Consider the following 23,553-nt stretch of genomic DNA (forward strand, 5'->3'; position numbering starts at 1 on the left):
TCACCTTCAGTGGTGAGAATTCCTGAAGTACGATGGATTATGATTTATGAAAAAATACAACATGTTGAAGCGCCGGTGCAGCGTCGGAGAAAGGGCCGATAAAAGTAAAAGTTCCGACCGACGGTAAGAAGTTAAAAACTTTGAACTCGACATTTTACTTAACGGTCATTCAAGGCGTAGTTTTTATTTAAGCCGGTGCAAAAGATGTATGGACCACATTGATCACATTGCTTCAGTGCCACACTATATATGTTGTCTTTTGATACTCAGTGCTATTTTTCCACGTTAAAGTGGCTGTTTTCTGACATACAGATTTTTATCCTACAGTCTAGCCACTCTAGTATCTGTATGGTATCCTTTAATACTATACGATTACAATATTTCAAATTGTTAAAAAAAAAATGTATAGCTGATATAAATGTTCCATGATATGTTTTAGCTTGTAGAAACTTTATACCAACTTTTGAGATCGTTGGTTGTAGTCTTTAATTATGCTGCTGCATGCTGAAACATTCTTTGCCTGCTTTTCTTATGTTGTTCGTTTAATGTACAGTAGAACATAAAAGTATCATAATCTGCCTCCTATGTCTATTTTAACTTTGCCTGTTGCAATTTGTGTCCTTTAACAATCTAGCAGATACATAACTGTAATGGAAAGACTGATTTTTGATGGTGTAAGGTAACCCTTGAAGGTGATGCCCCCTGTGGTTTATTCACACAAAAGAGTGTACTGCATTATTTCCTGAGGCATTACAAATATTACTCATCAGGTGTTTCCATGCACAACTGAGCTTGTTTGCCACAGCATTTAGCAGAGTGATAAAATAGGAAGTGTGTTTGCAAATATCCAGCATACACTCAGCATGTGGGTCACAGTACAGAGATAAAAAGAAAAAAGAAAAAAAAAAAAGACTCACAAAACTCACCACAACCTCAGATACTGACATAAAAGCACATTGAATCTATATCGCACATCTCCTCCTGGGTCAGCATAGGGTTTTTTTTAAGTGCCTAACACTACCCTGCTAACATAACTGTTATTCTCTCAACTGCATTGCTAGCACACTTTGTAAACACTTTTTTCTTCTTCTCCTGGGTGTTTTCCCTTGTCTTGTCTTTGTGTTTCCTCAAAAAAGGCAACCACTAAAGCTAATCTCCTCTCGCCACTGTCTCATCAGCACTTTCCACAATGGATGTAAGACACAATAAACAAACAGGGGAAAACTGTACCAATAACAATGGTTGGTATTACCCCTATATCTCTGTATCCTCACATATAGACAGTGCACGTACTGTGCACAGTGAGGTATCATGTACAGTGGTAATGTGTCACTGTAAGATGTGGCGTCATTGGGGCCAGAGTCCTTACATTCTGTCATCAGCTAGCACCAACCAGGGGAGTATTCACTTTCACACAAGGACAGTGCACTACTCAGCTGCACTCCACGACTTGACTTGATAGCGAAATGAAATTTAAAAAAAACACAGAAATTTGAGGCTTTCCTTTAAATGGAAAAGTGGCAATGAGAGACAGAGGTGACAGATTATAGTTTGATTATCCCCTTTTTACAAAGATGCTCTTCAGATATGAATGCTTGAGGCATGACGTAAACTGAGGGGATGTGAAAATCACTCCAAACTGTAGGACTGTGAAAAGAGAGAGGAGAGAAAGAGGGAATGAGATGAAAGAGAGAGACAAATAAAAGAGAAGACTTGCTGACTGAAGAGGAGAGGGGAAAAAACTGTGCCAGATTGCATTTAGCCCCAAGTGTTGAAAAAAATTGTAAGACAGTTTTTCAGGCACCAAAGTTACTGTAGTGATGAAGATGGATTTTTATCTTCATGCTGATGAAATGAGGAGATCCATATTTATTATGAGGAAAGAATTTCGGCTCTTTTACATTTACAATTACTTTTCCTCTGTTAATTAGATTGACGGACAGTTGCTTTGTGCGCTGGGAGACTCCATTCAGAGCGAATAAAACCCGTGTCACATTATAGTGGGCATAAGAAAAACAGGGGAGAATAGTGAGAGGCACAAAAATAAATGATTCAAGGCATTTTTCATTTACTGTGTAATGGCAGTATAACTTTTATCAGTTTATCCACCCACACAACAGCACTACTCAGCTCAGCCTATACTCACCCTTCAGGTCAGCAGAAAATTGCTTTTACCCTAGAATAATCTGTGTGAACCTAACCATATATTCTGTTTTTTTATATTTCCCTATTTACTTCTTTTCCACCATTATACACTCCTCCAGGTTTCTAAAGACTTCTTCATACTCTCCCTAGGATCTTTTTTCTCTTCTTCAAATGTCACTGTTCTCATCCCTCTCTGTGGCTCTTAGCTTGGGGGTCGTAATCTTTCTTTCCATGAAATAACCAATCCATTACACCTCTAACTATTTCTCCATTCTCTTCAGCTATTCTATATCTTCCTGTGCTGCCTCTGTTCATACTCCTCTCCTCTCCTCTCCTCTGCTCTACTCTCCTCTCCCCTCCTCTCCTGTCATGTCTGTATCCATGAGGAACCCACCCCAGCGCCGGCGCTCTCTGGGTCCTGTCTCCCCCAAACGCATATATAGAAACCTGTCCGTCAGACTGAGGGGTGGAGAGTCATCTGCTGCTGGGGAAATGGACACAACCAAGCACCTCGGCAAGTCTGCAGATACTGTAAGATATTCAGGTTTCATTTTGAGGGGAGGTCTGGTCACATTGTCTGAAATGAAATGTCCTGTCCTCTGACTTGTTTTCATTATGGTTGAAATTATTAGATCTTTCTTTGACATTACACGCTGACTCTGTGTCACTATTAATGCACTAGCCCAGACAAGACTGCTGCTTTGATTTATGATTTGATTTATGTTTATGTGTCCTAAATTACTGTCTCGTCCTCTCTCTCATAAAATAAATCTCTTTTGGTATGAACCCTCTTTTGGTCCTATACTCTCTCTCCTGCTCCCCATTAGTACAAGACCCTGTGGGAGGCAGTGGAAAATGAGGACACTTTGGCTGTACAAAGCCTGTTGTCTAGAGACCACACTAGCTGTGGTGGAGGAGGAGGAGTAAGCATGTGGGAGAGAGGAGAGAAGAAAGAAAAGGCCTGGGAGAGAGATAGGGAGAAGGGAGTGAACAGGGTGAGCGAACAGGGCCTGGTCCCTCTGGATGTGGCTGCCCTTACTCATAATTCCCCTCTGCTCCATGTGTTGACAAAGGCAGGAGCCAGGCATAACCCTGTTTGTAAGTCTTATCTTTAAAATACCATTAGTAACAAAAAATTCCGTTGGGAGTGGATGGTTTTAAAATGGTGTTTTAAGGTTACAGTTCAATGGAAATCACATTCAAATTCTGTCCTTTCTCTTGCTCTCTCTGTCCTTGTCCACTGTATTTCCTCCCAGTTTGCCAACCAACAGAGTGGGCACTTAAGCTGGATGCTCTGGTAGCACTGGCAGGTAAACGGGTGGAGGAGAGGAAGAAAGAGTTAGTGAAGAAGACAGGGGCAGGGCCTCAGGCACAGTCTGACGTCCACAGACATATCCGCCTCTGGAGCCTCAGGCTGCAACTGTACTGCCGGATGAGAGAGAACTTCCAAAACACAGGTCAGTGGTCTTGGGTCAGGTCGTGGCACTTTTTGAACCACGGCTTGGGACACAAACAGTTTCAGTTTTAATTTCAGTCCTAACTTGCTAGAAATACAGGTATTCATGCATTTTCTGTCCTCTTCAAACTCAGTCTGAACAACTAGTTTTTTTCCAACCCTCTTCTACAAAGCCCTCCATCACTGCTGACGAAGGCCACAGTCATCAGCCCAAATTCTTTCTCAAGTTTTACTGATTACCCGTCTGAACTCTTGTAACTCCTATCTGGCCTCTTGAAAGTCTCCCTCCATAACCTTTCACCTCATTCAAAATTCAACACACTGCCTTGTCATCAACCTTTCTAAACTCTCCCATGCGCTATACTTTTTTCAAAATTAAGTGATGATGTCACCTCTGCACTTACATAATTGCTCTGTATAAATATCTCTGCGTAGCTCTCATTTCATTTCTCTCTTATGCTCTTCGATTTTTTTCCGTAACGGTTTTATGATCACAGCATCATTGTAAGGTCAGTAAGGGCCCCTCTCTTCTTTTTGGGTGCAGTGAAATTAAGCCTACTCTCATTACAAATCTCTCTGGATAGGAGTGTAAGCTGAATGCTTAAAATTTAAAATGTAAATGTGTTTTTGTCTGAAGTTTATTACTTAATCCATTCATTCCAGGTCACAGCTTAGGATGAGCAAACTATAAAATTCCTTTTGCCAAGAATCAAGGAGCAAAGCACAATTAGATATGATCACAACAAGAAATGGGAAACTCTTTTCACTCGCTCTATTCACATCCAAGCAGCTCAGAGTGCAAGATCAGCTACAGAACAGAGATATATGTATACAGCAATATATGTATACAAGCAAACTTATTAACTAGAGGCTGTCTGTTGAGAGTTGGCTGAGCACAATATATATATATATATATATATATATAGATATATATTAATTACTTTAACTACATATGTAAACTCGTCCGGTGTCATATTTGAATAGGAGTTTTAGTAAGACCATATGTAATACATTTCTCTCTTGTTGTTGTTATAGTTGTATTCTGTCATATTTATTCAGAATTAACTGCTGCTCATTTTGAACACCGCTCTGTCTTCTAAATGTTTCACCCAGAGCTCCCTGGCCCTCCTAGTCATGTGTCCATAGTGGTGACCAGCACATCCTCTTTGTTTGTGGTGATCAAGGAGCCAGAAGGACACACCATGGGGCTCATCACCTGCTACAGAGGTAGGTGGTAAATAACAAGATGTTGATATATTACGGATGGATACATGGATAGATGGGTAGATAAATTGATTGGTAAGGGGTATGACAAAAAATGGACAGAGGCTTGATGGATAAATAAAGGAATTAATGGAATATTTACTATATATGGTCAATATAATCAAAGTCTCACACATCATTTAAGCTGGCAGGTAGCCCTATATTTATGCATGTACTTTGGCTCTCTATTTTTGCTACTGAGTTTTACAGCTGCAAAAAATGTCCTACTTTGCAGCCAAGGGTAGATTAAGTCCATGTACTGTACAGCAAGTTCCTGACACTGTAAACACTCAAATCCTTAGCTTTCCCCTATGGTGGTTTTGAGTAAAGCCAGAGAATCATCTTGCAGTGAGATTGTTTTGTTTTCATAGTGGAATGGAGCGCCTCAGCCAGCTTCAAACGTATCCTTGGCTCAGCACAAGTTATAGAGACCAAGAATCCCTCCTATAGTATCAAGGGACTCACAGCAGTAAGTCATACAGCGCACACAAACACAAACACACAAACACACACACACACACACACACACACACACACACAAACACAAGCCAGCAAACATCAGGATATCCACAGATACTGACCTCCGACACACACATTGATATACATGCAAACACATATTTAAATCGTTTAGGGACACGTAATTAAGTACACATATACAATACACACACAAGAGCTCTTGATCCACACAGACTGCATTTATTGTTCCCCAATCATCATCCACTGTGCTGAACCACTTCCCACAAGAGAAAACTTATCCAGCTCAATTGCCTTACTTAACCAGAGTATGTGATTTCTTTGTCCCGGAACGGACGATTCATAAGGTTAATGCATGATGCTAATTTGACGGTCTGGTGCTTCTCTAAATGCAGGGAGTGCATTACTTTGTAAGAGTGAGTGCCTACAATGTGAAAGGATGGGGCCCGCCTCAGTGCTCTAATCCAGTCAGCGCTGCCCCCTCCAGTGAGTATACTGAACTGCAAAGTTTGATGAATGTTGACTTACTACTGTGAAAAGGCTCCATTCTTTTTCTCTTTTTTTCCCGTGTAACGAAATTACTTGGCTGAAATCAAGCTTGATGTGAAAGAAGTGGAATCCACTCATGGCTTTTAGATTAATGAATTATTAAAACGTGAAGAATTAAAGATGTCACTGTGAGTCAACGGGCCTTGTGACCGTGCTACTTTTAGTTTGAATTCAGCTCATAATCTTTCTTGCATCTCATCCCTTTCTTTCTGCTTTACTTTCTATTACTTTACACTTTATACTGTGAAACAAAGAAAAAAAAATGCCACACAATATTTGTGAAATGGAGAATAAGGGCAAAAATATTAATATAAATGCAAACATCAGTCAGAATACAACCATAGTAGTGATATTAATGATGTTTTGGGTGTTGTAGTATCATTTAGGTAACAAAATTGAACTTGAAATTCATATCCAACGTATAAAGAGAAGTGGTTTTAGTAGCTCAGAATGAGTCAGCATTGAAATTTTCACAGTCACAGCACACAAATGGTCTTTCATGCAATTGCTCTTGTCTCCTAATCTCCAGGATAGGAAACAGCACTCAGGACTTGCCTGCTGACGAGTTCTCGATGTCTTAATGATTTTCCCTAATTGCATGAAAATAAAGTGATGATTTGTTTGTCTTTTGCTTCCTGTGTAGGTTGGAGAGAGTGCACTGGTGTGAAGTCACAGCTCAGAAACCATGAGGGCCTAGTGAGGAAAGTGCTGGAAGATGCCAGACAACCACATTATAGAGGATACTGCATAGGTAACACAGAGTCTTTAGTGCTATAACAATTGAATCATTTACATATGCAGATTCTGTTAAGCAAGCATATACAGTATGGGTCTATAAGACTATATACATTTATATTTATTTATTGCCACAGTATCACAATATTTTTCGTCACAGTGTCAAAATCTCCATGAAATGAACACAAAAATGTATTCACCTTGTTTGCCAATTTTTATCTCCTAATATATTCTTATTAATCATTAAATACAATAAAACCAAAGTCTTGAATTTTGTTTTAAAATCTATTACTCTTCTCCTTGCATTTTGCCCCATGCCAACATCCAGTTTCTAAAGGAAATGCAAAAAAATTATGGACGTACAATGCTCCCCAAATTATGTTCCAGTAGGACAGAACTGATCAGAATTAGTTTTATTTTCCAAGTGCACACGCTTTGTTCTTGTTTTCTGTGGTATTGTATTAATTAAGACATTGTAAAATGTGAGAAAACATAATGAACATCAGGGACATTGCAAACTTATTTGATGATGTGATGTTTCGTAACTACCTAATATGCTCAAGTTACGGCATTTTATTTCTACTTTACAACATTTTATATCAGTACCATGTACATGTATCAATTCTATTAACTACAGAGAAAAACTATTTCACCACCTTCACCCAGTCAAATATCTTGTGCGTGCACAGTGAATATACTTAGGTAGATAAAATGATTCTCATCCCATCTGATCCTCGTCTCCTTTGCTCCACAGAGAGCTCTAAGCCCCAAAGTCCCAGCAAGCGTCTGTCTGTGTCTCGAGGCATCAAACAACTGTTCCAATCCGCCACCAAGTTTGTTCGCCTCCTACAAAGGTAGCACACCATCTTCCTTTACCTGTCCCACTGTGCCTTGAGGGTATGGGAGTAACGGATTAAATGTGATGCGATTACAGCAGTGTAGTCTACAAAGTACAAGTCCAAACTCTTATCTGTTACATTTATTGAAAAAGAACAGGAGTCACATTGAAGCTGCTGTAGCCTCAAGATTAGTAAAGAGTTCTTTTGAGAAGGATGATGGTTGAAATTACTGAACTGTGGCAAATCGCAAGTCACTGATCAAGGCTTCTCACTGCCACATATGTTCAGTGCACCACATTCAGTACCTAACAGGGAATAAATGGGACAGCTCTTAAGTAGGAAAGGATGTAACTGCAATGGAAACAAACCAAAGCTTTCATTTAAAAAAGTGGTTGCACTCTACATAGATTATTCAAAATGTGGTGGTTTGAAGGAAAATGCTTTATGAATATAGGCACAAACATCATTTGCAACATTTGCAATGAGATTAAGTGTTATTAAAAGCTGACAGTGATAACAGCATGATTAGAATATTGATATATTTAAAAAACAAGTTCCCTGCTGGACTATCATGTTGGTCTGTGAAAATTAACTTCAATACTCTTGCTTTACTTGAAGGATTATAGGCTGTTTTGAAAACTGAAAATTCTCTGATCTCTCTAATCTCCCCGTGGATCTCTTTGAAAATTCACTGGGCAATGTCAAAAGCAATAATTTTATATATTTTTAAATAATTTCAGAGTTAATATTGACTTGTGAAAGTGAAAATAGTCTGTGACTGTAGCATACAGATAGAGTAATCTATTAATTTTTCGGTTGTTGTTGATTTTATCTATACGTTCTCTTTATTTGGTCTCTCTCATATTGATCTCATTAGGGGCATGTACTTGGCAACTGTGTTCTACCACAAAGAAAACATCCTGGTGACAGCTGAAGATCAGATCCCACTGGTGGAGATCCATTGCTGCTCTACCTCCATCACTCATGACTTCCTTTGGTTTGCCAAGGTGAACTGTCAGTAGAGACATATACAGTGTACATTAATTCAACCCACACTGACATACAGTAAATGCTGTTGGTACCTTGTAAGTCCACTTGGAACACAGTCAATAGACGTCTAGTCAGTGAATTGTTTTCATAATCAAACACAAATCTTCCATTGTTTATTGTTTCTACATATTTATTTAATCAGAATGAATGCTGTGTAATTTTTTGTAAAAATTGCAGTTGAAAATTGAAAGTAATTTTTTTTCTTAAAGTTGTCCTGTGCATGGCAACAAGTGCCCTGGCTCCAGCAGGCCCTTTCCTCTGCACATTCATCTCCCTCCTCCCTCCTTCAGAACAGGCACAACATTTTAAGAGCCGTTTCCCAGCTACAGGTAGGACGTTAAGCTGCTTAGTCTGCATGATAGGAAGCATCAAATGGGTTAATTGTTATTTTAATTACCTCTTTACATCTCTTCCTCCTCCTACTCTTCTTACTGCTGCTTCTATTCACTACCTCAGGCTACATACCTGTACCCCAAGAACCTGAGTTTCACTGCACCAATCCCTAATATCCTAATATTTATTCATCCTCATGTTTCTGTCTTACATCTCCACATTTCTCTACCATCAGTCTTCCTTGGGAACAGTGGACCTGGGCCAGGTGTACTATGAACCTCTGAAAGACCGGCAGGGCAACGTACTACTGGTGACTCTGAAGGAGTTCCCAAACCCTCCCAGGTGAGAAGCGGATTTTGTTACATTCGGCTAATCCCTCTCTGACCGTTTGTATTTCCTCCACAAAGAGCACATGGCATAAAAGGAGGCTTTAACCTCTGCCTTCATATTAAAAGACAGTCTCCAACTCACCATTCAGTTGCTAATATACTGGCCATGTTGTACTAAAATTAATTGAAAAACTGAGTTTGTCAAACTGAGTCAATGGTGGTTCCATGTGGTTGCATTTCGTTTTTACCCCGACTCGTCTGCCCCACTCCAAGCCTTCCCGACCCTCCGCTCCACTGGATGCCCCTGGCCCGCCTAGAAAAGAACCGCAGCAGAACCCCTCTCCTGCCTGAGCCCACTGCCATGGACATGCTCTATGCCCAGCTAAAGGTGAACCTGAGTTTGTGTTTGTGTAAAAGAGAGACACATAAAGAAACATGTAACATTGTGGACATGCTGAGCAGCAGCTGTGTGCAACAGAATAAATGCTGAACACTGAGGGCATTTTGACTCAGTGTAATGACTTTCCTGACTTGATTATTGAGTCACGTTTTTCTCTCCGGTGCAACTCAAATAACCCCAAAAATGCATTATAATTAATCAGCCCAAACCAAATTAGCTAACCAAATTCATAACAAAATGAGATGCACTAAATGAAAGGCATCTAAACATTACATTCTAATAAAATCTCTTCTCCTGTTTCTCTCTGTACTCCAGGAGAAGCTGTCCTTCCACAGGCACAGCGCTCAGTGGGCCCAGCCAGGTCTGTACGTGGGCATCCTGAAACTGTGCAGCTCAGTGGAACAGATCAGGGTCCTGGTGCCTCAGAGGTTGCCCAATCTACTCTGCCACACTCGGGTCCGACATAATGCCCATGTGTCCAGGTAACACAGTTTGAACGTGTGATATCCTTTGAAAGCCTCTGCTCAAACTATGCTGATTGGAGCCAAAAGATCATAGCAATCATTCTCCATATTGTATTGTACAAATCATATTTCATTGGTGATCAGCACACTTGCTGCTTTCAGGTGTTATTGAAAAACCCAAATGCTTTAAAAAGGATATTGCAAAGGTGGTAGTTCCTGGCATGAAAGAGGAAGCTGTTTTGCAGTCGAATCTCAACTCTGTCCCACAAGTCTTCACCAAGAGGGCAGCAGCCCCTGCTTGCAGCTTAACATATGACAATATCATGTAATTATAGAGGAAGGGAAAGGGAAATCAGTCCAAAAACATAATAAATGCTTCGGAAAAATGGTTTCTGCAAACACAAATAGTATGCAATTAGTAGATAATGGGCCATAGTGTGCAAAGATACAGATATGTTTTTTTTTTTTGCCGTCATTGTCTCATTAGTGGCCTTACTTAATATGCCTTTTCTGGCAATGTTTTGTTAACTGCATTGTCGTGTGACAGAGAGGAGTGGGCATGGCTCCAGAGTCATGTTTACACCACAGCCAATGGCAGTGCTCAGACCCTGTTGAGCGGTGAGGACGAGAGCTTGATGGAGAGCAGTGGGCTGGTGGAGTTTGTCATGTCTCTGAGAGCAGCAGTCACACATCTCCTGGCAAAGCTCAACATCCCCCTCTACAGGGTAAAAATTATTTCAAAGAGCGACCTTGGAATTCTCCTTTCAAAACAATTGTTTTATGAATTGTTATGAAAGAGAAGACTATTGTGAACTGGTTTGGTTTGTCAATATTTATACTATTTTATCATTTATTATTTTGTTTTCTGGGCAACTGATGCAGGCATATTGTAATTCAGTTCAACATACAGGCTTTAACAGATTTTCATAACATACAGTATTTTTATAATTGTATCTGTTGCACTCGTCGTCCCTGACAGGCCTACCAGTATGGTGTGTACACTCGTGAGCTGCTACAGTTTGGAGACAAGCTATCCATGCTACTGCTGCTGCCTCCCAGTGAGGACTTCAGCTCCAGTTACTGGCCTCTGGTGGGGACCAAGGAGCTTGGCCTCACCATGCCCCTGCAGATCTTTGAGCTAGGTAGGTGGAGAATTGTAGTCCATAGATATGAGATCTGTCTCACAAAAGTGAGCTGCAGTGATTTTCAAGCAGGGGGCAAGGCTATGACACTAGCTGGAAGCGTTTAAAAAAACCCTCTGATTTCTACTGCAAAAAGTCCATCAAACTGGGATTACTGTGGACCTTGAGTTTTCGAAGATTCTCAGTCATCCAGGTAATGGTGTTTCTAAGTGCTATACGAAGACAACTGGGAATGATTGAGGTTCTTGAAGAAGTTTCACCTCTCATCCAAGAGGTTTCTTAAGTTCTAACCAACTGGTGGGGAGTCCCAGGCATTTAACCTCCGGTGGGTTTCTCTTATTCAGAACAGCATGGTATCCTTGGGCCCTTTGAAGCAAAAATTAAAAAAACAAAACAAAACAAAACAAAAAAGGAAACAGTAGCATCACATAAGAACAAAGTTACAGAAATAATTTTCTGTGACATATATCTCATTAATATCAGTTCAAAGGAACTACAGCAAATAGTTCAAAAAATAACTCAAAAAATGCATCTCAGCCACTGCCAGTTTGGTTGGAAAGTGTAACATACATAAGCCACACTGAAGTGTAGTATCTTATCTCTTGTTCCTTTGAAGATTAGTCACTTTTAATTTGTTTTTCAAAAATCCAATTTGTCCTTTGATCCTTTATAACAACCGCAAAGTGTTTAGTTCTAGTTCAAATCCATCTTTCCCCTTGACCACTCTTGAAATCGCCCACACTAAAGGTATGACAAACTGTGCTAATGAGTTCTGATGCTTTTTCTCTCGGCTTTGATGTAGTGATTTGTCTCTTCTCTTAACTCTGGCTCATCCCCAGTTCACTTCTGGAAGTATGAACAGGAATTCCTGTCCCAGTACTGCCAGGCATGGGTGAAGCTGGAACTGGACACTAATCTGGCCCAGCAGGCTCTGCGAGAGGCGCTGGACACCAAGGAGGTGCAGGAAGCCCGAGAGAGGCTGAACCACATCACTGAGCTTTCCCATGTAAGATCATGAAAGCAGAACAACTAGATAAACTTACTAATGCTAAGTTGCACCTGCTGTTGCAGAATCCACATCTCAGTTGTTTCAAAGCATAAAAATCTTCTTTTGTCTGTTTTTTTCTCTACATCTGTTCTTCTGTGATTAATATAGGTTTAATGAGGGACATGAATAAGAGATAAAGGCTTTTAGTGTATTTGATTAAAATGTGCCACCCATAATATTTTATATTTTAATATTTCACCTAAAGACCTGTCACCAAGAGGACATTTATTGTAGCTTTAATGAAGTGAATTGTTTCACTTCCTCTGTTGCCCTTTCCTTTCTTGTTTCGTTAGCGTCTGGATGTGGTGTGGAGGGATGCCCGCTGGATTATGGACTGTCTACAGTGCGTTCGGTCCAAGCAGTGGGTGGGGGCGGTACCTTTGGGTCTGGTGATGGGAGGAGACCCGCCACCACGTCCTGATGGCGAGGAAGAGGAGGAAAGTTTGACTGCCAGGCTCACATGGCCCAATCAGACACAAGCACAGAGAGCCCTTACAGGTACAATGATGATGTGGGTGCAGATGGGCAAATCTTTAATTATATTCTAGTACCATTTTAAAGCATGAGGCAGGCAAATAAAAAAAAATGTACAAGATTAGCATCATAGTTAAATAATACATACAGTCTACCCAGTTACTATGTTTCAACATCTTCAACCACATGGACCCTTTAGTCCTCCATTGTAAGTTTATTTTGTACAAACACACAATCTTTAAAGCTACAAAACTTAATTTAAAAATTCCTGCTAATATCCATGTTTTCCGTGGATATTATATATGTCATACTGAACCACAGGGAGCAATACTGAGTATAAACTGATGCACAAAAGATACAAAATTTCCCATTTGTGATAAGACTGCTGTAATAAAAAGAGGTACCTTAAATTTGCGTATTTTTCTTTATGGTATGTATCATATGTGTGATATGAAGCATAGGAAGAAGCAGCTGTTGAATATATATTTAGCCCAATAACAGAAAGTGTGTCTAATATTGAAGCTGCTTGAGGGCAGATTGAAGGCAAATCTAGAAAACACTGGTTTTGAAAGCATCTATATGAGAAACGCTTACCCTTGCTCTGTCAAAATAATTGCTGTTGTAACAAGCAAATCTAAATCAGCTTGCTTTAGCCTGAATGATGCTATAAAACGAGGATTAAGAAATTACCTTCTCTTTCTTATCTTTTTGGTTTCTTGTTTCCGTTTCAGAGAGTTTAGGCAGTGTGACTCCACCAAACATCGTCACTGCTGATGTCTCCGCTCCAGCAGGAATCATGGTCATCCCTGAAGAGGCTGCACTGGTGTTAATGGAGGGCGTCGCGAAGGGAGGGTACCCTGTGGACATCACCGCCCAATCAGCTGTAGAATTGACAAGCCTAGGCCCGTCTGAATTAGGAAGTGCAAGCTCTTTAATCGAATCTGGACTAGAGCCTGCGGATGTTACACAGTTGGAGGTAGGGTATACAGTTTTGGACACACAGGAGTCCGACAGCAGGGAACAGGACTTTCCTTCCAGCATCACTGAGGTAATCCGACCAATGGAGATGGCAGAGTTGGCGGACATCTTGCCCACACTGAGTCTTATTGAGGAGGAGACCCCCAGTGGGCCACCCACACCATCAGTAATGGATATGCTGGAGAGCTTTGGACTGGGGATTGGTGAAAACAACACCTTCTTTGATTTCGGGGGGGATTCAGACTTAATCAGTGGAGCTGGGTGTCTCTCACAACCCAACTTGCGCTGTAATACCAGCAACAGTGTGAGAGAGACACACAGTGAGAATATGGTGTTACGAGGACAAGAAATGTCGGCATCTCATGCCATGTTAAGCGCCACTGGTGGTGATGTGGATTTTGCTCCAGAGAACACAGAGTCTCAGCAGATTCCCAGCAAGGGAGCGTGCTTTCCAGTGAGAAATAAGGTGGATTGGGACAGACCCTCCAACAGTTCATCCTGATATCAACTCTGCTTTGAACTGTCCACATGCAAAGTTAATATAAACAGTTGCAGGAGTAGATACAACTTCATCTAACGCATCATTGCAGCTGATCTAAAAATGCATACGGAAAATGAAATGACCATCAAAAGATTAATTTATGTGGTTTGCACATTTCTGGACCTGTAGCTGACCTTTTTTAATGTTGAGTCCAGTAGAGCTTCTTGTGTGCATAAAAATTTGTTATAGTACCAGTTTTTATGATTTGAAAATCCATCACTCACTACAGCACAAAGCAACATTGCTGCTTGTCAGCTAGTAAACGAACTCACTAAAAGCATACAGCTCAGTAAAAAAGCAAGTGTTTTCTTTAGAGTCTATGAAAAGCTGTTATACTGTGGTTCTCTTTGGTTTACCTCTGTGTATATTGGCATTTATTAACAAAGCAATAGTAAGATTTCTAATCCTGTTGATTATAAAGTAAATGTACAGTAACTTATTCAGTCTCTTCATTCATTTTCAGAAATAATCCCTCACTGCAAAGGTCTATTCAAATACTCAAACATTTCATTTCTTTGCCTGCATTTACCTACTTGGTAGCATACACACTCCAAAAATGTATTCTTGGTCTAAATTTGGTAAGGAGCATTCAAGCCATTTAAATTCAGGCACATGGTAAGTTTTTTTTTTAATTTGGAAGAAATTTTGGTCTTGAATTGTTGCATCTGTATTTACTGTATTTTTACCTCCTCCTTTCAGTCAGTCAGCCAGAGATGAAACTAAAGACTAGGAAACAAGTAGACTGGTTAACTGTTTTGGGACTAACCAGAGAGAGAGGGAATTGTGCTGATTGGATAAAAAGTTTGGGAGAGGGATGCCGTAATATAGGGAATTACCACAGGAACAATGCAGACTAAACCGACCAGATAAAAGGCTATGGAGAAATATTAGGCTGAACCTCGGCTATAGTTTCTTTAAAACAGCGCCACGAAATGAAGGGATGTACTCTAGGCATGCTGAAAATACAATACTGGAATACAGTTGAATATGACAAATTAGAATGGAATCACTTTTCTATGCATTTCAGTACCTTTCAACAAATGTCAATATGGCTGTTTCCAAAAGGGAAAAAAAAAAGTTCAAATTATTAGTGAGGTATTATCTTTGGTAGGAATATTATAACATTTAAACACCATGAACATTTGGAGAACCAAGTCTTCTGAAGGTCATTGTATATTAAACTGTTGGAACTACTGGGTTGGAACTGCCCAAACTAATGCTGTTAAAATCCCTTTAAATACCTCCTGTGAGGCTGTTGCATAGCTCTTTAGCATTCCATGTTTCATTGTTGAGGTGGTTTCCATTTCACATATTTCTTCTACTTCTTGGGTAAGAAGAACAAATCAATGCCTGTATTGTTTTAGTTCAACATTTTAAAGACCATACACATCCACACCATCTGTACACTCACAAAACACAAGTTTTAATTTATTTCAACTAACTAGACTTCTTCTCAACTCTGTGTGACTGTGTACAGTCTGTGCTTTACTGACATCCCCCGTTGCACCTGTTAAGCTGGACAGGGGATAGGGCAGAGTCTACTCAACCAGACTTAATGAAAATACTTGTGCGGTTGAGCAGTTCTTTTACGATGTTTAATTACACAGGTTATTAATGAAGTATACGCACAACAGAGATTCACTGGTGGTAAATGAATTGCCCCATTGATCACATTTCATCCTAATGATGCAAAAACGTGGGGACATCTGTTGGAGAATATTAGGTTTACCAAGACAATCTAGTTGAACAGCCTCTTGAGTCGGTTCCCCCTGCTGTGTTAGCGATTAGTAGCCTGAACAGATTAGATGTACTTTGTAAACACATTCATGTGATAAAGGGATATATTATAGTTTCAAATCTGCCTAACATCAAATAGTTACTGACTAGGAGACCAAAGCAGAACTTGCTCACCTTTTCTCTGAAATTAATATTCATAATTTAGTTCATCATTTATGTTAGTGCCACTGATAAGTGTGCCTCCACCGGTTCATAATGGTTAAATCCAGTTGTGTTCTTATATATAGTATCTACTGTAGTTCAGTCCAGTTGTTAACCTGATACATTTTAGTTTCATTTTGGAAGTTGTGGTATAGTATTGCAGTTAAGTGAAATTCAAAGTTAATCAGGTGTTTTTGGAATCATGGGTGTTCGCTGCCCTCCAGTGGTCAAAGTGAGGACCTGCAACAATCAATTAATGCGTTGCTGAAACGTTACGGCACACACCAGTAAAATTGGTGTGATGCACAAGTATGTTAGCAACAAACTGACATTAAGAAAAGTAAGAAAAATACAAAACAAAACAAACAAAAAAAGACTCGAAAATTAGTCATACATAAGCAGACTCAGTTTGTCTTTCAAATACAAATTACGTAATGGATTCAACTTAACTTAATAACTGTGTAGATGAAGAGCTGTTTTCATAGTGCTATACTGAGCCCATTGTCACCGAACTGAAAGGAGAAACTTGAGGAACATCTTCACCTTGTATCAAGGCAGACTTACTAGAGTCATGGGTTTTACTGCCCTCCAGTGGTCACCATGTGTAATGCAATATGTTAAATTCGTAAAATTGGTGTCAATGCAGTTATGACAGTATAAGAAAAATCCTAAATTTGTGGCTAACCTTTATCTCCGCCAAGCGTCAATACAGACCAGAGATTATCGAGAACTGGTGTCATGCAATAGCTGCAAATGGTGGAAGCTGACGGGACCCGTGGTCTACTTTTCGGTAGTCTTTCTAACTGGGCTAAAGTTATTATACTGTTCGAATGCGGCCAGTACTAGTGGAGAAACTCGCTAACACCAGCAGTACCAGCTTGACCAACGTTACCCCTGTCGGTCACTTAATCCTCTCCTTTGGTCACTTCCTTTCTCATTACTTCAGTTTTGTTACAGCATTTTGAACATTTTCAGAGGAAATGGTAGGATGCTTCGATGTCTCCATTTACGCTAATATGACTAATATGGTGTGTGGCAGTATCTCACTGTAACCACTGGAGGGTGATTACCAATACGCTGGCTTTTTTTTTTCCAAATATATTTAGGGTTTGTATGGATTGATAAAAGCGTACATTAATACACATGAATATTTGTATTATTTCTACTGAGGAAAGAAAACAAAATTATTGTTTAAGGATAGTTTCAGTTATCTCTGATTTTGTCTGTTTGGTCACTGTACTTTGAAAGGATTTCCAGGCAAGTCTTAATATACTATCATCTCCCCACAGACGCGGGGATGATATTTTTTGTACAACAATATTGTAGTTCCTCAGTGTGACCACTAAAGGGCAGTGAACGCTCCACTCCATTCTATTAGCAGTGATGCTAGCATGGCTACCTAAAGTTGCCTTCAGCTCAGCTTCTGATTTGTTCCTGTTCCTGCCGATTTGTTCATCGAAAGTCTCGAAGAACCTGCTAGAAATGTTCATACCAGTGTCAAGATAGTAGAATTTTAGAAACACCGCTGCCTTTCTTTAATGTGTTATTATGTATGAGCTATATTAATATGGGATTGTGTACACCTGAGTGTATTTAGAATTCTGAGTTTATACTGCCCTCCGGTGTTCACAGCGAGAAATCGCAACACCAAATAATTTTTGATATCGGACTTATGTACAACTCATCATTGTGTGATTTTTACAAATAACAGTGGTAACGTCTGTTGTGGTGGTCTCTGTATTAGTAAATTACTGATTTCTGGTGTGGAAACCAGCCTCCACTGCATAACTTTTCTTTGGTTTCAGGTTTTTTTTTAGTCGAGGTGGCGTTGTGGAGTATCTCTCTGCTCCTCCAAGGGCTGCAGCCGCACTGATGATACTTTCCTGCGATGTGGTGGAAATGAACGACAATTAAAAGCAAAAGGAGCGAAAACATACGGATTCCGTGGTCTGTATTTTCGCCGCGCTAAGGCTTTTATCATAGTTGCTGTTACGATGTCATCGCCTGAAAATGCTGCGTCACATGAAGGTATGTCGATTACTGTTACCGCACTAAGATGTGGATTAGGGCAGGACTCTGCCATTACATTGTGGGCTTCTATACACACAAAAATAATAACAGCTATTTAAAATATCATACATGCTATGTAAAACCAAACAACCTAGTCCATAAAATATAAACGAGCCCAAATAAGATTTGAAATCTTAAATGTTGCCAATGATGTACTGTCTGTTTTAAATAGGATAGATATTACTACTACCAGTAAGGCAAATAGTTATAAAAAGGTAATAATATGCATGTACTATGTATTGTACTTCTGCTACAGTCTGTGAAGAATCACCCTCTAGATCAGAGGCTGAACCTCTGAGGATTGTTTTGTTGGGGAGGACAGGAACAGGCAGAAGCTCCTCTGGCAACACCATCCTGGGCAGGTCTGCTTTCTGGGTTGACATCTCCCCCTGTTCCGTAACCAAACAGTGCAAGAGACAGACTGGGACAGTAAATGGACGTAGCTTATCTGTGATTGACACTCCGGGGTTCTTCCACACAAACCTACCCCCTCAGGAAGTCATGGCAGAGGTGGGGCAGTGTGTTGTCCTGTCCTCTCCGGGGCCCCATGTCTTTTTGGTGACCCTACAGCCCAACAGGTTCACACAGGAGGAGAGGGAAACCTTGGAGTGGATCAAGGCAACATTTGGGCCTGGAGCCACCAGGTTTATCGTGGTGCTGTTCACCTGGGGAGACCAGCTGCGGGGCAAACAAATCAAGGACTTCCTGGAGGAGAGCCATGAGCTGTTTGAGTTTGTCAGCAGCTGCCACGGGGGGCATCACGTTTTTGATAACAGTGAACCAGACAAAACGACAGAGTCCACACAACAGGTCGTACAGCTTCTGAACAAGGTAGACAAGATTGTGGCAGACAATGGAGGCAGTTGCTATAGCAATGAGATGTTTAAGGAGGCTGAGAGGGCAATCAGGGAGGCACAAGAGAGGATTCTGGGAGAAAGAAGATCAAAGTTGGAGTCCCCTCGGAAGGAGGGAGAAGACAAAGAGGAGCAGGGACCAGAGTTAGAGACGAGGAGGAGAAAAGAGGAGGGGAGGAGGGAGGAGGAAGCGGCCAGGAAGAGTGCGGAGAGGCTTTTCTGGTGCGAGCTGTTGACTGCGATGGGGAAAGGTGCTGCAGAGGGGGCAGGGATCACGGTGAAGGACAAAGGCAAAGGGAAAGCTGTGAAGAAGGTGAAGATGGTGGAGAAGGCAGCAGCTCTGGCAGCATCGCCGCTCTCCATCAGCTCTGCTGCAAAAGTGGTGGGAGGGGCTGTGAGAGAGGGAAGTAAGGTGCTATACAAACACCGAAAAACGTTACTGCACTGATTGAAACTTGACTGACCACATTCAGTGAGGTGTTTTTTCAGGATACAAGGACATAGTGGGGGCTATGATCTTTATTGAACATAGAGGTGATTATGTGCGGAAGAAAAATTCACTTTTCGCTTTCCATTGTGTATGATACATCTAATGCTAACAGTCTTTCTTCATCATCGGCCGAATGCACCAGCACTTTTAGACCTTACTGTTAAATAAGAACGCATGTATTTATGTACTTGTGTGTGCTTATGTGTATGGGTCCTATATAAGTTAAACATCCTGGTATGTTTCAGTCCATGTGGACTGGCTACAAAGAACCAAGCCACACCTTTGAATTGAGAGAATTCACATGGTATAATAAAAGTAATGTCATAAAAATTGTGTGCAATTCAACTCTCTGCCAGTAACACATTTGAAAGTGTCTATCTTTTTGTCAATGTAATCTTTTACTCAAGACACTCCATTGCCATTTTCCCATTCTTACCCATGATACAACAAGACAATTCAGTCAAGGTAATGACCTTGGAAAGACAAAGACAAATTTCTTTAACTCAAATGTAACAGCAGTTTACTGCTCCATCTTTGGCTTCATTAATGAAATGACAAAATTTTTAGCCCTTTTTTCTCCAATGAAGTAATACACTGAAATACAAAAAGGAAACGATGAAAAGGAAATACTAAAAGTTAAGAAACGTAGTAATAAGGAAAAAAAACGTTTGCACATAATACAGTAAGCTATTTAGGGAGTGTCTAATATTATAGAACCTTAGAAGAAGACACTTTGTGGAAGATTAAAGAGTACAGTATTTGCAATTACTGTAAATGACTTTGTCAAATGTGGTGGTGATTGGATAAAGTGTAGGAACCTTTGACATGAATGTCTGGGCTCTCTTACAGCTTTAACACAGGAAACACTAGATCTGTATCTGTACTGTGTAGAAACTAAAGCTACACATGTTCTGACTGAGTGCTGGACAAAATTGCTACAGCCAACCTCAGGTACATTTTTGTGGATTCAACATTCTATCAGTCTCCCAAACCAAAGGGTCTCTCAGTACCTAAAAGGGCAAAAGTAAGGACAGATACACAGTTTCCGTACTGTTACTCACTTGCCTGAATTTAAGTTCCACATACACATCAGGGACACATTTCACGTGGCACATATGTATCTTATGAAGAAGAAGGAAAAAATAAAAATAAAAACAAACATACATCACAAACTGAGCCACAACATCACAAACCACAACAGAACCCTCATGCATACATATGCATACGCGCACTCGCAAACACACACGCTCACACACAAATTACCAGTCGGACAAAAATTCAATTTCTAGAGGGTCACTCATTTTGGTCTACAGAATGATGTCAGACCATTAGTCCCATTGCTAAATACATGTACAGTTGAAGGGCAAGGTCTGTGTTCAGATGCGGAGCTGTAGTAGGCACAGATGGGTGGCTGTGCGGCGCATGTGTCCGTTTTAAACAGGCATCGGCAGGCTCATCTTTCCTCTTCCTCGAAGCACTGCATACGAAGAGGGGACGAAGAGGTAGAACAAACCAGGTGTGAGAAGAGAGTGTGCTTTCTGAAACCACAACATTAACTTCTTCCTCTCCTCTGTTTACCAGGTGAGCTAACACCAAACACTATTCCCAGTCACCTAACCAGATTCATACTCTTGCTTGAACTGCTGCGCGGAAGGATGCTTCTACTCCTCAACTGGAAGTGCAGGATTAAAAACTAAAAATCTCACAATGGACAATCCTCTTTACAGAATGCAATTAATTATATTTTATTATATTTATTATATTATTATTTTTATACTAAATCATCGCCTTTACAATAATCTTTACTCACCCCTTGTGACGTAAAGGTAGAAGAAATCACAGTAGAAAATGGTCTGCACGACACCTGACACCACTGCGATCTGGTCAAAGAAGCCCTCTGTGTGGTAACGCCACACCCAGTTGGCTATGTAGAGGGCTCGGTAGAAGCCCAGGAAGAACAGGTAATGGGTGGTGATGGACTCCGCCTCACCGGTCTTGGTGATCATGAAGAGCTGTGGCATTATGGCTACCGCCTCCAGGAAGATGGAGAAGGTCCAAAGGATCTGGGTGGAATCGGCAGGAGGGAAACACATTAGTTTAGCTGAAATTAAACTTTCAAACGGAGTTGCTAAGAAAAAATATGTGAAGAGGTGTTTTAGTTCGGCAATCCAGATGTATGTATAACATAAATGAAACTTAAACTAATAATAAATCACTTCAGCTCCAAAAAAACAACTTAAATGATATAACTGTATTCTTGGATGCATGACCCATCCTAAGTGCTTATTTACCTCCATCGGGGTGAAAGCATAGTTCTCTAGGAACGACAGTCCAATGACTGGCACCAACAGGAACTCCACACGGAACGTGTCATTCTCCGAGTCATATGTGTTCCTGAAGCGCATGTAGATCAGGTACACAGTAGCATAGGACATAGCCAGGAACACCACCTGAGAAAGGTGGCAAGTATTGATTATTGGCCTTGAACTTCCATGAAAACCCAGTAAAACACTGATAGTAAGACATGCAGCCTGTCAGTGGTTGTTTTGCAGGTCTAATTAAATGCTGTGTGTTAGCATAGTTATTTTGCATGTGTGTGAATCTGGATTGACTCGTTTGAGCTGGTGGTTGTCAAAGGCAATATTTGGGGACAGACTTTGATCTCCAAACCTGTTCAGTAGGCATGCCTTGTCTAATTGAGGAAAACGTTAATCACCCAAACTTCTAGCAACACTAAGCTTCAGTTAAAATCAGTTTGCATTCTCACTGGGATGAGGTTAAGGGTAAACTTCTGGGGAAAATGCATGCGTTTGTTTAACTGTGTGTGTGATCTACACACTTACCTTCATGACCATGTTGTAAGCAGAAATGAAGACTGTGAACAAGTCAAGGTACCTGGTGGTGAAAACAAGTGCAAACAGCACCTGAGACTTCCCGGAGATGCCTAAAGAAAAAAAAAATTATTACAATGAGACTAATCATTGCCTAATGCAGATGACCCCAACAGATAGTTGGTCATTTTTCTGGTCCGGAACAGCACACAGGCATGAGAAGAAATGTTGTGTTATGCCCCCCCCCCCCAATTTTATGACTCAACCGCAAAAGGAGGCAGCTGTAGCGCAGATTTAGTTTGTTTTAAAGATGTAGGCTGCTGTATTATAGGTGGGGGAGGCAGGAGATTGCTTCGTTAGCAATGCCACGTAGCTTGCACCCCCAATAGCACAGTTGTATGATATATACAACTTATTTGAGAATACTGAGTCACTGCTGTACGCGTACTGTACTGCTGCACACACTCTGCCAGAGAGGCCGTACAGTGAGTGCAGTGATGTCAGTGTCAGCTTACCAGCACAGGACCTGGACCTCCATATCTTCAGTAACAGGATGATGATAGCCACCAGATGTGACACGTCACCCGCCAGACGGAAGACATTCATGCTGTTTATGTACCTTCCTGCTTCAACTACAAGAATGAATACAACACCTTAAAGGCCGTACACGTCCTCGGGAGACTGGGCAGAGTTGTTCGGCCCCAAAAAGCAAACACAAACTCCGTGCGTGCCAAAAACAATGAGACCAGATAAAATGCTAAAAAGACCCCCACTTTGTCCGAGCGCTCGTTGGCCTGTTGTCGAAACGCATGCAGACGGACAGGTCAAATGTGTATTGACTCCGCTCACAGATTCAAATACGCGTGCGACGGTCCAAGAGGAAAGTTGGATCAGAGGAGGTGACGTGGCTGACAGCTCAGACAGCAGGAACCAGTGTCAAGCTGGGCCGGATCAAACAAATGTACGAGATTCCGGTTTTTATCTTTCAAATTAAAACTCGCATTAGTTAACGCTCGCATTCCACAAAAAAAGACCTTTCCTTCTATAAAAATATCCCTGTGTCACGATTAAGTTCAACACATGTTTAGCGTCGACAATAATTGTCGGGCCATTCGTTAAACGATTTTACCGTTTTATCTGGAAGGCAAAA

At 40.8% G+C, this 23,553-nt stretch overlaps 3 protein-coding genes across 5 annotated transcripts; 2 read left to right on the top strand and 1 right to left on the bottom strand.

Moving 5' to 3' along the window:
• LOC120805806 (ankyrin repeat and fibronectin type-III domain-containing protein 1-like) lies at nucleotides 1-14,592 on the top strand. Of its 3 annotated transcripts, none has more exons than XM_040156398.1 (19): nucleotides 1-123; nucleotides 2,265-2,676; nucleotides 2,973-3,243; nucleotides 3,402-3,602; nucleotides 4,715-4,828; nucleotides 5,236-5,333; nucleotides 5,734-5,824; nucleotides 6,531-6,638; nucleotides 7,377-7,476; nucleotides 8,339-8,468; nucleotides 8,721-8,840; nucleotides 9,080-9,186; nucleotides 9,447-9,561; nucleotides 9,889-10,055; nucleotides 10,585-10,762; nucleotides 11,017-11,179; nucleotides 12,019-12,185; nucleotides 12,521-12,725; nucleotides 13,433-14,592. In XM_040156398.1, the coding sequence occupies exons 2-19, from the start codon at nucleotides 2,515-2,517 to the stop codon at nucleotides 14,179-14,181; spliced, it is 3,246 nt and encodes a 1,081-aa protein (XP_040012332.1). In that variant the 5' UTR covers nucleotides 1-123; nucleotides 2,265-2,514; the 3' UTR covers nucleotides 14,182-14,592. The 3 variants fall into 3 exon arrangements, with proteins under 3 accessions (XP_040012332.1, XP_040012341.1, XP_040012323.1); XM_040156407.1 differs by having other exon boundaries at nucleotides 2,545-2,676; XM_040156389.1 differs by having other exon boundaries at nucleotides 1-2,676.
• A 3,205-nt stretch (nucleotides 14,593-17,797) lies between these two features.
• On the top strand, nucleotides 17,798-19,594 carry LOC120784460 (GTPase IMAP family member 7-like). The gene is made up of 3 exons (XM_040118306.1): nucleotides 17,798-17,871; nucleotides 17,964-18,186; nucleotides 18,485-19,594. Exons 2-3 carry the CDS (start codon nucleotides 18,153-18,155, stop codon nucleotides 19,528-19,530), a joined length of 1,080 nt encoding a protein of 359 aa, XP_039974240.1. The 5' UTR covers nucleotides 17,798-17,871; nucleotides 17,964-18,152; the 3' UTR covers nucleotides 19,531-19,594.
• A 34-nt stretch (nucleotides 19,595-19,628) lies between these two features.
• On the bottom strand, nucleotides 19,629-23,333 carry kdelr3 (KDEL endoplasmic reticulum protein retention receptor 3). Its single transcript, XM_040118317.1, has 5 exons — nucleotides 22,919-23,333; nucleotides 22,416-22,516; nucleotides 21,864-22,022; nucleotides 21,383-21,635; nucleotides 19,629-21,049 (listed from the first exon to the last, which is right to left on the bottom strand). The coding sequence occupies exons 1-5, from the start codon at nucleotides 23,007-23,009 to the stop codon at nucleotides 21,006-21,008; spliced, it is 648 nt and encodes a 215-aa protein (XP_039974251.1). The 5' UTR covers nucleotides 23,010-23,333; the 3' UTR covers nucleotides 19,629-21,005.
• Nucleotides 23,334-23,553: the final 220 nt, after the last annotated feature.

The sequence above is a fragment of the Xiphias gladius genome, chromosome 3 (genome assembly GCF_016859285.1).
Source record: "Xiphias gladius isolate SHS-SW01 ecotype Sanya breed wild chromosome 3, ASM1685928v1, whole genome shotgun sequence".
Taxonomy (NCBI): domain Eukaryota; kingdom Metazoa; phylum Chordata; class Actinopteri; order Istiophoriformes; family Xiphiidae; genus Xiphias; species Xiphias gladius.